The sequence below is a fragment of the Myotis myotis genome, unplaced genomic scaffold (assembly GCF_014108235.1).
Source record: "Myotis myotis isolate mMyoMyo1 unplaced genomic scaffold, mMyoMyo1.p scaffold_m19_p_25, whole genome shotgun sequence".
Taxonomy (NCBI): Eukaryota; Metazoa; Chordata; class Mammalia; order Chiroptera; family Vespertilionidae; genus Myotis; species Myotis myotis.
Genome location: NW_023416330.1, coordinates 1,490,399 through 1,504,484, shown reverse-complemented (window position 1 = coordinate 1,504,484; position 14,086 = coordinate 1,490,399). Strand labels below are relative to the sequence as shown.

General features: G+C 47.5%; 1 protein-coding gene across 5 annotated transcripts in view; it reads left to right on the top strand.

The window, feature by feature from the left end:
* Positions 1–762: 762 nt before the first annotated feature.
* RBM33 (RNA binding motif protein 33) overlaps positions 763–14,086 on the top strand; it is a 116,282-nt gene continuing 102,958 nt past the window's right edge. For 2 of the 5 annotated variants that reach the window (XR_004975241.1, XR_004975240.1), the window contains exon 1: positions 764–981. Coding sequence is in view for 2 of the 5 variants with exons in the window: in XM_036356175.1 (XP_036212068.1) it covers positions 939–981 (43 nt within the window). In the remaining 3 variants the exon portion in view is untranslated. Of the gene's footprint in view, positions 982–14,086 lie in introns of all 5 variants that reach the window. The other 3 variants (XM_036356175.1, XR_004975242.1, XM_036356174.1) reach the window with 3 other exon arrangements.

Here is a 14,086-nt window from a genome sequence, read left to right as displayed (position 1 = left end):
TCCTCCCCTCCTTGCCCCAAACGCTAACCACCAGGCAGCCTCTTTGGACGCCTGATCCCAGTAGCTTTCAGCCTTCCCTGATCACTGCCTTGGCCCCCAATACCCTTTACTCCAGGCCACTTATGACTGATTCGTTTTATGAGCTTTTCGCTGCTCAGAAATGCAGACTCCGGCTCTTCTTTAAACCCCGGTACCTAAACGAGTCTCAGGGCAGCACCCAGAGCTGGGCTCCATGCACCCAGTCCGCGCACCTGCCCCAACGCAGACCCCGGCTGCGCGCGCGCTCGGCGGCGGGCCCAGCAGTGCGCATGCGCGGGCTCGCGGCCCTGCAGACGGACGGAGCCCGAGACTGTGCGCTCCCTTCCGCGTCAGCTCGGCCAGTTACTCCCGCCCCGGCTCCCCGCCTCCCTGTTCAAACACTGACACTAAACTCGGGCCCCACCGAGGCGCGCACGGCCTGCTCGCTCCCACTGTCCACGGGAGATCCGCCTGCCGTAAAGCACGGCGCGGCACCTGCTGCAAAGCGCTTACGACAGAACCTGGGACCAAAGTACGACCGGCAGCCGCTCCCACCCCCGCTTCAAACGTTTGGGTTTGTGGAGCCGAGCGGGGTGGCCGCCAGCCCGTTCTTGTTCCGCACTCGGCCTCGGCCTCTCGGAGTTGGCTCGGAGGCGCCGCGGCCTCTGAGGGCCCTACCCGCCCCCCCGCCCCCGCGCCGCGCCTTCCGGCCGCCATCCTCCCGGCGTGCACCGCGGCGGCGGCGAGGCGGCGGCCATGTTACGGTAGTTTGTTGTTTTCTCCCCGCGGAGGAGCAGGGCCAGCGACCGGACCCGCCTCGCTCGCCGCGTCCCCGTTCCGGCCCGCCGGCCCCGGCCCCGGCCCCGGCCCCGGCCCCCAGCTGGCGCGCGGGGCGAGGCGGAAGCGGGCGTCGCAGCAGCATGGCGGCCGCGCTGGGAGCAGGCGGAGGAGCCGGCGCCGCAGGTACGTGAGCCGCCGGCCCTGGCCAGCCGCGTCCGGCCGCATCCCCGTGGCCCCCGCGGGCCCCACCGCTGCCGCGCCCGCACGGAGCGCAGGCCGGGGAGCGGGCGAGGGCCGGCCTGTCGCGGGAGGCGAGGGATCGCCGCCGGGGCCCTGGCGCGTCGGGTAGGTGTGGAGCCCCGAAGGCCACCCCAGCCGTGTTTCCCGTGGACCCCTCGCCCGTGCGGTGAAAACCTGTTAGCGGCTCGCGTGGCTGCGCGCACGGAGGGAGCGGGACCCGTGCGCATTACCGGGCCGCGCGTCTCGCTCGGAGGCGGAAGTGCCTGACGGGACCTCACACCTCAAAGCCGCTCTCTGGCGAAATTACGTTGTGTTGATTGAGGGGTTTAGTGTTTGCTTTTTAATACGGAACAAGTCTGTGGAGAGACTTTTAGGGCTGATGGGAAGTTTGACAGACGCGGAGAGCCGCGCTCGGGAGGCGCGGTCGTCATGGAAACAGTGACACCCACTCGTGTCGAGCAGAGCCTTCTTCGGCCGTGTCACTGTCATCCGCCTGGAGTTTTGGCCGAAATGTCAAAACCTTTGGCGGATGTGACCTGCAGTTTGCCACTTCGATGCTAGGTCTTTCTTTTTCTTTTTACGTGTTTGATCTTTCGAGTTGAACTTTGAAATACATGGTTTACCTTCTTGGCGACCTTCTGGGGCTCAGAATGGTGTATATGCTGTCATTTTCGGGGTGCGGTTGGGGAACATCCCGGTCAGTACGTCTTGTTGGGGCGTCCTCACGTTTCTCATTTTTAGCTGGCGCGTTCGTGAATGACAGTGACTGTAATCCACAGATGGAAGGCTCTCGGAAGCCCGACCCCCGAAAGTTAGTTTCCGCACATCCCGCCCCACCCCCGCCCGGCTGGAGCTTTAGCTCTGTGTCAAGTATGTCCACCTACTGCTCCTGTGCCTCCCTCCCCACTGTTCTCTGGCTCCTGGGTTTTCTTCGGACATTTACTCCGTTTTATAATGTTACTTAGTTATCTTTTTCTTTATAACCTTCCTTTCCTGGTAGTCTGTGAGCCCCACGAGGACCCGAGTGCAGCCTGTCTGTTAGGAGCCCTGTGTTTCACGTCCCTGTGGGGACTGTTGAGCAAGTATTTGCCACGTGGATGAATTGGAGAATGAATGCTTTTTTTACGAGCCCCTTTGCTCTTTTCTGTGTACATTTACAGCTCTGTGGTCTAACAGTAAGACTGGACCAGGTAGCATTCTGCTGTCCCTTTGTCCATTTAAGGGTTAGGCCCTGCGAGCTTCGGGAGTCTACAGTAGGTGGGCACCATTTGGACCCACTGTTGTTTAACCGTTTCAGTTTTATACTTTTTCACTGCTTTAGAAAACATTGCACCGAACATCTATAGGCACGTCTTGGTGTGGTTAAACCAATATTTCTGGAGGATAGATACTGCTTCAAGTGGAAATTACATATGTTTACAATTTTGATAGCTATTGCCAAGTTGTCCTCAAAAACGCTGGTACCGTTAGTAATGTATGAGAGTACCCCATTTCCCATACACTTTCTAAGAGTTTATTACTATATTTTTTATAATCTTGAGAGAGAAAAATAGCTTCAACGTTGTAACATATTTCCTTTTGTGTCTAGTGAAGTTATGTTTTCATACATTGTATTTATTTTTCTGCCTGCTTGTATCATTTGTATTTTTTTTATTGTGTGGTTGATCTCTCATTGTTTTAAAGAATTTTTTGTATATTTTAATGGTTTTTTTCCATAATAGTGTCGCCACGCCAACAGTTCCTGTATGCTTTAGTATTTTATGCTCCTTTGCTGCTTTATTATTATTTTTTTAAATTTAACTTTTATTCCATACTAGAGGCCCGGTGCATGAAATTCGTGCACTGGGGTGTGTGTGTGTGTGTGTGTGTGTGTGTGTGTGTGTGTGTCTCTCCCTCAGCCCAGCCTGCACCCTCTCCAATCTGGGACCCCTTGGGCTATGTCTGAGTGCCGGTTTAGGCCCAACCCCTTAAACTGGCAGTCAGACATCCCTCTCACAATCTGGGACTGCTGGCTCCCAACTGCTCACCTGTCTGCCTGCCTGCCTGCCTGATTGCCCCTAACTGCTTCTGCCTGCCAGCCTGATCACCCCCTAACTACTCCCCTGCCAGCCTGATCGACGCCTAATTGCTCTCCTGCTGGCCCGATTGCCCCCAACTACCCTCCCCTGCTGGCCCGGTCGCCCCCAATTGCCCTCCCCTGTGGGCCCGGTCACCCCCAGCTGCCCTCCCCTGCAGGCCTAGTCACCCCCAACTGCCCTCCCCTGCTGGCCTGATTGCCCCCAACTGCCCTCCCCTGCCAGCCCGGTCACCCCCAACTGCCCTCCCCTGCAGGCCCGGTCCCCCCCAACTGCCCTCCCCTGCAGGCCCGGTCCCCCCCAACTGCCCTCCCCTGCTGGTCTGATCGCCCACAACTGCCCTCCCCTGCTCGCCATCTTGTGACCACATGAAGGTGGCCATCTTTGACCACATGGGGGTGGCCATCTTGTGTGAGGGTGTGATGGCCAATTTGCATATTACCTCTATTATATAGGATGAGACTTTATTTTGGGTATGGTGTGAATTTGGGGCTTCTCACAGTTCTAATATGATTTTTTGAATTCTCCATCTTATCCATCTTTTTTACATGTTAAATTACTATTTATAATAAATTTTTAAAAATTATTGCTTCATTTTGTGTGTATTAAATAGCATGTTCTTTTAAAGAAATTTCTTTAAAATTGTTCTTACAATATAAAAAAATGAACTTCTGAATCTTCATGTTCTGTAAATAATTCTGAAATTTTTATTAGGATCTCATTGTATTTATTAACATAACTTGGGAACGATTGGTATTTTTACCATATGGGTTCTTTCATCCAGCAATGAGAATGCCTTTGTTAATTTCTTTTATGCCTGTCAGTCATCTATCACATGCTTATTGAATGTGCCAGGCACTTACCTAAGAGATTGGATGCATACTGAACAGACTACACAGAGATTCCTGCCCCAATGGAACTTATAGTAGTTACAATTTTCTTTTTATAGTTCTTCTACTTTACTTGTTTAATTCCTAGATATGTTATATTTGTTTTCATTGTGGATGGTATAGTTTTGTTTATCCTATTACATTCTCAAATTTGTTACTGATCTATAGAAAAGTGTTTTTGTAATTGAATTATATACAACTGGCTTATTAGAATCTTGTTTTAATAGTTTGATGTTTTAGATTTTCTAGTTAGTCATATTTGCAATCTCTTCTCTTCTAATATTTATATCTCATTTCTTTTTCATATACTTCTTCTAGAAACCTTCATTGTCAAGCCCTCCAATGTAATGTTGAATAATATGGGTGATGGCAGGTGTCTTTGTCTTGTCATCTTTTTTGACTTAAATGAGCATTCTTTTAATATTGAGTATGGTGTTTGCTGTAGGTTTCTGATATTTTTGTTTAGCTAAGAACATTTGTTTTTTGAGTTGGGTTTTAATTTTATCAGTTGCTTTTTCTGTATTTCTTGAGGTGGTTGATGAGGCCCCTTCTTTTATCTTGCAATATAGAGTAGGGGCCCAATGCACGAAATTTGTGCACTGGGGGCGGGGGGGGGGGTGTTTCCTCAGCCCAGCCTGCCCCCTCTTACAGACTGGGAGCCCTCAGAGGATGTCCTACTGATGGCTTAGGCCCGCTCCCTGGGGGGAGTGGGCATAAACCACAGTTTGGCCTCCCTCTGTGGGAGGTTACCAGGCTGATCAGGGAAGGTGCCAGCCCCATCACCCCGCTACTGCAGCCACTGCCAGCCACCGCAGCCACCAAGGTGTTTTCATCAACACTGACTCCAGTCCCTTGACCATGAAAAAATGACAACTTTCTTTAGGCATTTTAAAGATGCGTCTTTCATAGATATGACATTTCTTTCTTTCTTTTTTTTTTTTTTTTTTAATCCTCACCTGAGGGTATGTTTCCATTGATTTTTAGAGAATGTGGAAGAGAGAGGGACAGACAGAAATATCAATGTGAGAGGGACACTTTGATTGGTTGCCTCCTGCATGAGCCCTGACCTGGGCCCCGGCCAGGGAGGAGCCTGTAACCTAGGTACATGCCCTTGATCAGAATCGAACCCGGACCCTGCGGTCGGCAGGCCGAGGCTCTATCCACTGACCCAAACCGGCTAGGGCAGGATATGACATTTCTTAGCCCCTCCAGCAGCAGACTTTCGTTTTTTCCTCCAGGATTGTGGTGGAAAAACCCTAGGTCACCTTCTTGGATTCTTATAACCCATGTTACCAAGAACACTGCAAGTGGTGGCGTATAGGGAGCTTAGCCAATGCGCCGTCAGAAAAGGTGTTTATGCTTGAAATGGTTTGACGCAGTGGATAGAGCATCTGCCTGCAGACTGAAGGGTCCCAGGTTTGATTCCTGTTAAGGGCATGTAGCTTGGTTGGGGGCACATCCTCAGTGGTGAGTGTGCAGGAGGCAGCTGATCAATGTTTCTCTCTCATCGATGTTTCTGACAGTCTATCCCTCTCCCCTCTTCCCTGTAAGAAATCATAAAATATATTTTTTAAAGAAAAGAAAAGGTGTTTCCTCTGCAGCCCATGCACAGAGAATCCCCTGCGTTGTGTCCACTGGGCTAGGGGCGTGTCTGGCCGGCCGCCGGGGGCACACCCCCAAGCCCGCGGCCGCATGTTCGCTGTGTCTGTGGGCTGGGGGACATGGATCTGGCGGACACGGCGCGCGGCAGCTGCTGGGGGCACATCCCCAAGCCTGGCGGCCCTGCATTCGCTGTGTCCACCAGGCTGGACCCAGGCCGCTTGGCGCGGCCGCTTGCGCTTGGCACCCTGGCCGCTTGTCCCAGGACCCAGCCCACTTGGCCACCCCGGCCACTTGTCCTGGGACCCAGCCCGCTTGGCGCCCCTGGCTGCTTGTCCCGGGACCTGGCCTGCTTGGTGTCCCGGGACCCGGGCTGCTTGGTGCGGGTGCACGCACAAGCGGCCGCGGGGTGGGAACATGTGGCGGAAGTTCCCGCCCCGCCCTGTGGCCGCTTGTGCTTGGCGCCCCTGGCTGCTTGTCCCGGGACAGACCCGGGTTGCTTGGTGCCGGTGCCCGTAGGCCACTCCTGGCCAGGGCGTTCTGTGACCCCGGCTGCTCAGGGAGTACGCGCGGACCTACAGGCTCGGAGTGGCCTGGGTCCTGAGGATGTTCCCAGGACCCAGGCTGCTTGGTGCCCGCACATACAAATTAACCCGCCATCTTTGTTGTGTTAATTTGCATACTCACGCCTGATTGGCTGGTGGGCGTCGTGGAGGGATGGTCAGTTTACATCTTTCTCTTTTATTATATAGGATGTATTGATTTTCAATGTTGAACCAGCCTTGCATTCTTGGATTCAAAACCTTGTGCTACATATTTTATTCTTTTACTGTATTGTTGATTTTACTTTAGGATTCACTTATGATTGTAAAAGATCATTATAGTTGTCTTCCTTTGTATTTGTGCACATGTGCTATCCTATTTTTTACAAGATAAGTGGCTTCCTAGAATGAGTTGTGAAGCTTTCTGGGGCAGTGTAAAAATCTCTTTATTAAATGTTGGAAGAACTCTAGTCTGCAAAGCCAGTTTGGTCTGGTGCCTCTTTAAGTTACTTTTCAGTTCCTTCTGTTTTTGGTTAGTTTCGCTTTTTACATTCACTGGTCATTCTGATACATTTTTCTGGAAAAATTATCCCTTGTTATATATTTTCAAATTAATTAACATAAAGTAAAACGCTCAACTTTCTAAGAATGGGTACGTGAAGGTAAATTTTTTGAGACCCATGTATTATGAACAAATTCTAACCTTTTCAGTCGAATGATGATTTGTTAGATATATAATTGTAGATTTGAATGCATTTTCCGTAGATTTTTGGTTGTATTACCATACATGTTCTGTCTTCCAGTTCTGCTCTTGAGAATTTCTGATGACAGTTCTTTATTTCTGATGATGATTTTCCTTTCCTCCCGTGTTCCAAAATGTCATTGGCATAGGTCTTTTGTCTTTATTGTGCCATGCATTTAGTTAACACTTTAGCCTGGAAATATGCATCCTTCAATTCAGTTCTGCGGAATTTTCTTCTTATTGTTTTTCTGCTTTTCATCTCCTCTGTTCTTACCTTCTGAAACTCTTACTATTGGAATTTGACTTTGTTTATTTAAAAAACAAGAATAGTGAGCAGTTCCTTGAGATTCTTTCGGAAGGATAGGTACCTTGGTAGTTGATAAAGTCAAGCAAAAGACTGGAGAAAGGAGGCACCCCACAGTCTTTTCTCCCAGGCACGCTCTGTGGTGCCACTCACTCATGATTATTTTTTATATGTGCAGGAGCCTTCTTTCTGTTTGGCCAAATGCTGTACATCTTCGGTTGACTTAGCTGTGGTAAATTTGGGTCCACTAGTCTAGATATTTTGATATTTTCTTTCTTTTTTGAGAGAAAATGGAACTCTATACTTATAGTTCTGTTTTTAAAATATTGGCAATTAAGTTGATTAATTTAAAAACCCCCACATAATTCAAAGACACATGTGTCTGGTAGGCCACCAGATTGCAGCCTGTACGTTAGAACGATTCTGTCTGCGTGATTTAGTAGGTACCATGTGTGAGTGATCTTCCTACCTACACTTGAGGAAGAGGCAGTTGCCCCGTAATATTTCGACATAGGAAATCAGAGGCTGTGTTCTAAGGTTGCTTGCTAAATAAGTTCAAGAGCTCTGTATTGGTACACCTGAGTTGAAGTCTGGGTTTGCTTGTTTACTAACTGGTTAGTCTTAGTTTTCACATCTGTAAAAGGAAGATTTGGGATGGATTAAGCAAATGTGAAAATGCTAGCTTGCTGGAGGAGAATGGACCTGTGTGCAGCTGTGCAGTAGTGCCGGCTTATTTGGGTTTTATCAGTCAGGACAACAGAAGCTGTGCTATACATTCCAGGTATGGAGGGCTTTACTACAGGAATCAGAGCTTCTACAACTCTTGGCAGGGCTGGAGGTGCAGTGCTCAGGAAACCCTTCTCTGTTTCTGTCAGTCTGATACAAGAACCTTGCCTGGAAGCCCTGTGACTGAGTCTGCAGCACTGGAGGAGCTGACTTTTGATGCTATTGAGACTTGAGAAGCCACCCCTATCACAGCTCCTACAAGCCCAGATGCAGCACATGGTTTCCAAGAGCTCCCTGACCTCTGAGAACCTCTTGTCGCCTGTGTGTGTCCTGCCTCTGTCTCCCGAGAACAGCTGTGACGATTGTGACTCAAGCCTCCTAGGAGTGCCTTGCCTTGCAGACTGTAACTCAGAGGCAGCAGGGAAGGCTTCTAGGAAGTGCATTAATGACATTCTCCTCTGCACCTGGGGAGAGCCCAGTGCCCAGAGCATGCACCACAATCACTCTATCTGTGGAAGGAAGAAAAGATTGCTGGAAGGGCTTTGTCCCTTTCTTTGACATTTCTTAAATGTAGTGGCTGGTCCTTTAGAAAGATTAGTTTTCTTCTTATATATTTTTATTGATTTCAGAGAGGCAGGGAGAGGGAGAGCGATAGAAACATCAATGATGAGAGAGAATCATTGATCAGCTTCCTCCTGCACGCCTCCTACTGGGGATCGAGCCCACAACCCAGGCTGTGCCCTTTACTGGAATCAAACCCAGGCTGACTGCTCTGTCCACTGAACAAAACCAGCTAGGGCTAGAAGGATTAATTTTGTTTTAAATATATGTTTTATTGATTTTTTTTTTTTTTTCCACAGAGGGGAAGGAAGAGAGAGTTAGAAACATCGATGAGAGAGAAACATCGATCAGCTGCCTCCTGCACACTCCCTACTGGGGATGTGCCCGCAACCAAGGTACATGCCCTTGACCGGAATCGAACCTGGGACTCCTCAGTCCGCAGGCCGATGCTCTATCCACTGAGCCAAACCGGTTAGGGCTAGAAGGATTAATTTTTTAAAAAGAGGGATGGGTGTCATTTCCTGTAGATTCTAAGTCATGATGGGAACACCCAGTTGGCCAAGCTCAGGCAGGCTACTGGTCCTCTTCCAGGCCGCCAAGGATGATTGAGAACTCAAGGGTCCGGGTTTGATAGCTTCCATGTTGGGAGGCAGAACCTTGCTATCTGTTAGGACTTGTCAGCTATTGATTTCCCAACACCGGAAGAGGAAAGTCAGTCGCAAGACAAACAAATGGCCTTGTGCACTACACTGTGTAAACAAAATACTAAGTTCATATGAGGAGAACCTGTCCATGGGCTCTATAAGATTTTAAAACAATGAGGATACATTATTTTTCAAGCAACATGATATAGGTGTGGGCTCTTTGTGAACATTTTGCTTGGCTACTCAGAATTTCATGTAAAACTGTAAGGCTAATATGCTCATTTTCAAAGTTCTTGAACATTACCCTGATCCTTTTTTCTAGTTACTGTTTAAATAAAGGGTCTGGGTTTCCTTACCAGTAAAATACTGAGTTTTGACTTCGATAGTGATTCACAATACGTGAGAATGGCATTGAGGAAAAAAAAAGAGGTTGAGAACTTTTAAGTATATTTTTTAATTTTCATAGAGGAAAAGGAGAGGGAGAGAGATAGAAACATTAGTGATGAGAGAGAATCATTGATTGGCTGCTTCCTGCACGCCTCCTACTGGGGATTGAGCCCACAACCCGGACATGTGCCTTTGACCAGAATTGAATCCAGGACCCCTCAGTCCACAGGCTGATGGCTCTATCCACTGAGCCAGCTAGGGTAGGAGGTTGAGAACTTTTAGAGCAGTGATTTTTTAACTGGTGTGCTGCAAGAATTTTTAAAACATGCAGTGCCTATTTAGTCAGAGGCACTGACCTCTTTTCCCTGAGATTGTCAAATTAAAAAAAAATGACAACAGCTAACACAACAATAGCTGTGTGGTGTGAATGCCCTGTCTTGAACCATAAATATGTGGGTCATATAACAGAGTTGCGTCTTATTGATCACATTGCATAATAAGGTTGCATCTGATCAGTTAATTCTTGGCATCAGAAATCCTTATATACAAGTATAGGCATCTGATTTGTTAAAAAGTCACCTTGGAGCAAAAAGGGTAGGTAATTATTTTTTTAAGTAAATCAACAGTATACCTATTTTTGTCAGATGGGCAAAAAATATTATTTTTTGGTGTGCTTCAGTATTTTAGTAATTAGTTTTTGTAACCTTCAGATGAAAAAGGTTGAAAATCACTGAACCAGTGCAGAGGTTGGCAAACTTCGTAAAGGCCCAAAGTGGGCTCTGTGGATCACATGGCTTCTATTGCAATTCCTCTACCTGTGTAGCTTTTGAAAGCAGCTGTAGACAATGTGTAGTTGAATTGGCACGCCATGTTCCAGTAAACACTTATGTACATAAACAGACAGTAGCCAAATTTGGCCAAAAACAGGTGGCCAGGTCTGTAGTTAGCTGACCCTTGGACTAGACAATTGCTAGAACTCTGTTCCAAGCTAATATTCCATAAGATTCTAATCTAAGTTCCAGGTTCCTGGAAAAGGTGAGGAAATAGAATTCTAAGGAAGTTGTGTTAATTATAGATACACACCTAATTGACTCCCTTATTAAAACCATGTCTAGTGTAGGTTAAGCCTTAGGAGGAGAGTCTGCAGACAAGGGCACTGGCACTCCTGTCCTGCTCAGCACTCTTCCCCTGACGTCAGGGATGTGCTCCTCTCCCTTTAGAACAGTGGTTCTCAACCTTCCTAATGCTGCGACCCTTTAATACAGTTCCTCACGTTGTAACCCCCAGCCATAAAATTATTTACGTTGCTCCTTCATAACTGTAATTTTGCTACTGTTATGAATTGTAATGTAAATATTTGATATGCAGGATGTATTTGGGCGACCCCTGTGAAAGGGTCATTTGACCCCCAAAGGGGTCGCGACCCACCGGTTGAGAAACGCTGCTTTAGAACATTGAGCTAATGTGGACAGTTTGTTCTCATGCTTCTGCTCAGTGTGACAGACAGGAAAGAAGGACTTGTCTATATTCTAGAGGAAAACAGATGAGAAATGACTGCAGAAGATGTAATAAGAATAAAAAGGCACAGGATTCTTGTCTTAGTTTCTTAGGATTTGAGTCATGACTCTTTCCATACCCATTTCACATTCCATATTCTGGGAGAGAGAAAAGATGCTCTTGCTTTTGCATCGTTAGGTGTGGTCTTTTGTTTGCATTATATACCTTTGTCCAAGCACAAGGTTGCCCACATTTACCATCATTCCTAACTTCTTTTGGAAATTGTTTTCCTCTTCCAACTTGCTGCTGTAGTAATATCTCACTGGGTTACCTTTACAATTTTTCCTGTTTACTCTGTCTGGAGATGAGATTGCTCTCTTCTTCAGAAAATACTAGGTGTACCGGTTAATAATGCAGATTTTGTAATCAAAGAAAACACGATAATTTCAAGAGAAACATCAAAAGTGCTTTATTCAAAGTAATGTCCATCGCTAGCTACACATTTCCCCCATCTTTCAGATAATTTGTGGATACCTACCAATAGAACTTTTCTTGTTTTGAGTCAAACCATTCAGAGACCCAATTTTCCACTTCTTCATATGTTTTGAAGTGCTGCTCAGAAAGTGCATGTGCCATTGATCAGAACAAGTGGTAATTTGAAGGAGCAAGGTCTGGTGAATACGGCGGGTGGGTTAATACTTCCCAGGCAAGATCTTTTAACGTGTCTTTAACTGGTTTTGAAGTGTGTGATGGTGCGTCATCATGAAGCAAAATTACTATGCCATGTCTTGTGGCACATTCTGGTTGTTTCACGATCAAAGTGTGGTTTAAATTGATTATTTGTTGTCGGTAGTGATCAGCAGTAACGGTTTCACCTGGTTTTAGAAGCTCATAATTCACCACACCTTCCTGATCCCACCAAATGCAGAGCATTGTCTTCTTTCCAAAGCGATTTGGCCTTGCAGTCGATGTTGATGGTTGACCTGGATCAACTCATGATTTTGTGCGTTTGGGATTCTCAAAAATAAATCCACTTTTCATCACCAGTCACAATTCGATGCAAAAAAGACTTTATTTTGTGCCATTGAAGCAACATTTTACTGATGACTTTCGGTTTTCCATTTGTCTTTTGTTCAGTTGATGTGGCACCCATTTTCCTTCCTTTAAAATCTTTTCCATTGCTTGTAAACGATCGGAAATTGTTTGCTTTCTGCAAGTTGTTTTTGAGTTTGACATGGATCTTCATCCAATAATGCTTGTAATTGTTGGTCTTCAAACTTTTTTGATTGACCTGGACGTTCTTTGTCTTTCACATGGAAATCATCACTTTTAAAGCGTTTAAACCAGCGTTCACAAGTATCTTGAGATGGAACATGTTCACCATAAGCTTCCCGAAGGATACGATACTTTTTCTTCAAAATAAAGTAATGAATTAAAACTTCCCGCAAATGCTCTTTTTTTGACACAAAATTCGACATTTTTAAGTGTAAAAATATCTCTGATGTTAACACTTGCAGCAAATTTGACATATGAAGTTTTGAAGCTTGCTGTCAATACAACAAAATAGCATACATATCAGATCGCATAAATATCAACATATGTGTAACTCCATCTATTGAAAAAAATCCACATTATTATCTGGTACACCTAGTAGAGGCCCCCACTTGCCTTTATTTTTTTTTGTATATATACTAGAGGCCCAGTGCATGAAATTTGTGCACAGGCGGGGGGGGGGGCACTTCCTCAGCCCAGCCTGCACCTTCTCCAGTCTGGGACCCCTTGGGGGATGTCTGACTGCCTCTCACAATCTGGGACCACTGGCTCCTAATGGCTCGCTTGTTTGCCTGCCTGATTTCCCCTAACCCCTCTGTCTGCCTGCCTGATTGCCCCTAACCACCTCTGCCTGCTCCCCTGCTGGCTTGATTGCCCCTAACCTCCTCTTCCTCGCCTCGTACCCAGGACCCAGGATTCCCTTCTCCGGCCAGTCGCAGGCACTCGGGACCCAGGCTTCCCTCCCTCTGCCTGGCCGCAGTCACCCAGAACCCGGGCCGGCTTCACCCGGGCTGGCCGCAGCTGCTGGGGACTGTGGGCGGGCGGCATCCTGGGCCGCAGCCACAGGTGCCCGGGACCGTGGGGCAGGCGGCTTGTCCCTCTCCCGGGCCACAGCCCCAGACGCTGGCGCCCAGGACCGCGGGGTGGGTGGCTTGTCCCTCTCCCAGCCGCAGCCTGGCTGGTCCCATTCCTCTCTGGAGAGCTCATTTGTGCCTCCTGGCCCCCATTCCTCTCTGGAGAGCTCATTTGTGCCTGGCTGGTCCCATTCCTCTCTCCCCAGTGTTGAGTGTCTGAGCAGTTAACGGCGTGATGGCATGAGGGCGTGATGACCATTTGCATATTAGCTCTTTATTATATAGGATTTTTATTGATTTCAGAGAGGAGAGAGATGGAGAAACATCAAGGATGAGAGAGAATCATTGACCAGCTGCCTTCTGCATGCCCCCCACTGGAGATTGAGCCCGCAACCCAGGCATGTGCCCTGACCGGAAATCAAACCATGACCTCCTGGTTCATAGGTCGATGCTCAACCACTGAGCCACGCCAGTTGGGCTCCATTTGCCTTTTCAATACAGACTTCTTTCTGCCTTCGAATAAGAGTCGGGATTCCAAGCTCAGAGTCCCAGCTCTTTGCCTTTTAAGCCTTTGATTCCCAGTAGTTATTCCTACTTATTTCATCCTCTTCTGGGATCACTTTCCCCCTCAGTGTGTATACCTACACATGGTCACCTTGCTCCCACGTTAATCCCCTTCAACAGCTATTCCAGCTCCCTGCGTTCCCAGCCAGAGCTGCCTGCATAAAGCAATCATGTCTTGGTCCTGCTCACGTCCCTCCTTATTTTCCATCTTCTTTACTGTCCTGCTCTATTTTCCCCAATTAATACCTTAAGTTAGATTACATACGTATGTATTGGGGTTATTGTTTGTCTCCGCCCCTTAGACTATACCCTACTCAAGGGTAGAGATTTTTGTTATCTTGGACATCCCTGTATGCCAAGTATGTAGGACAATGCCTGGAATACATTCAGT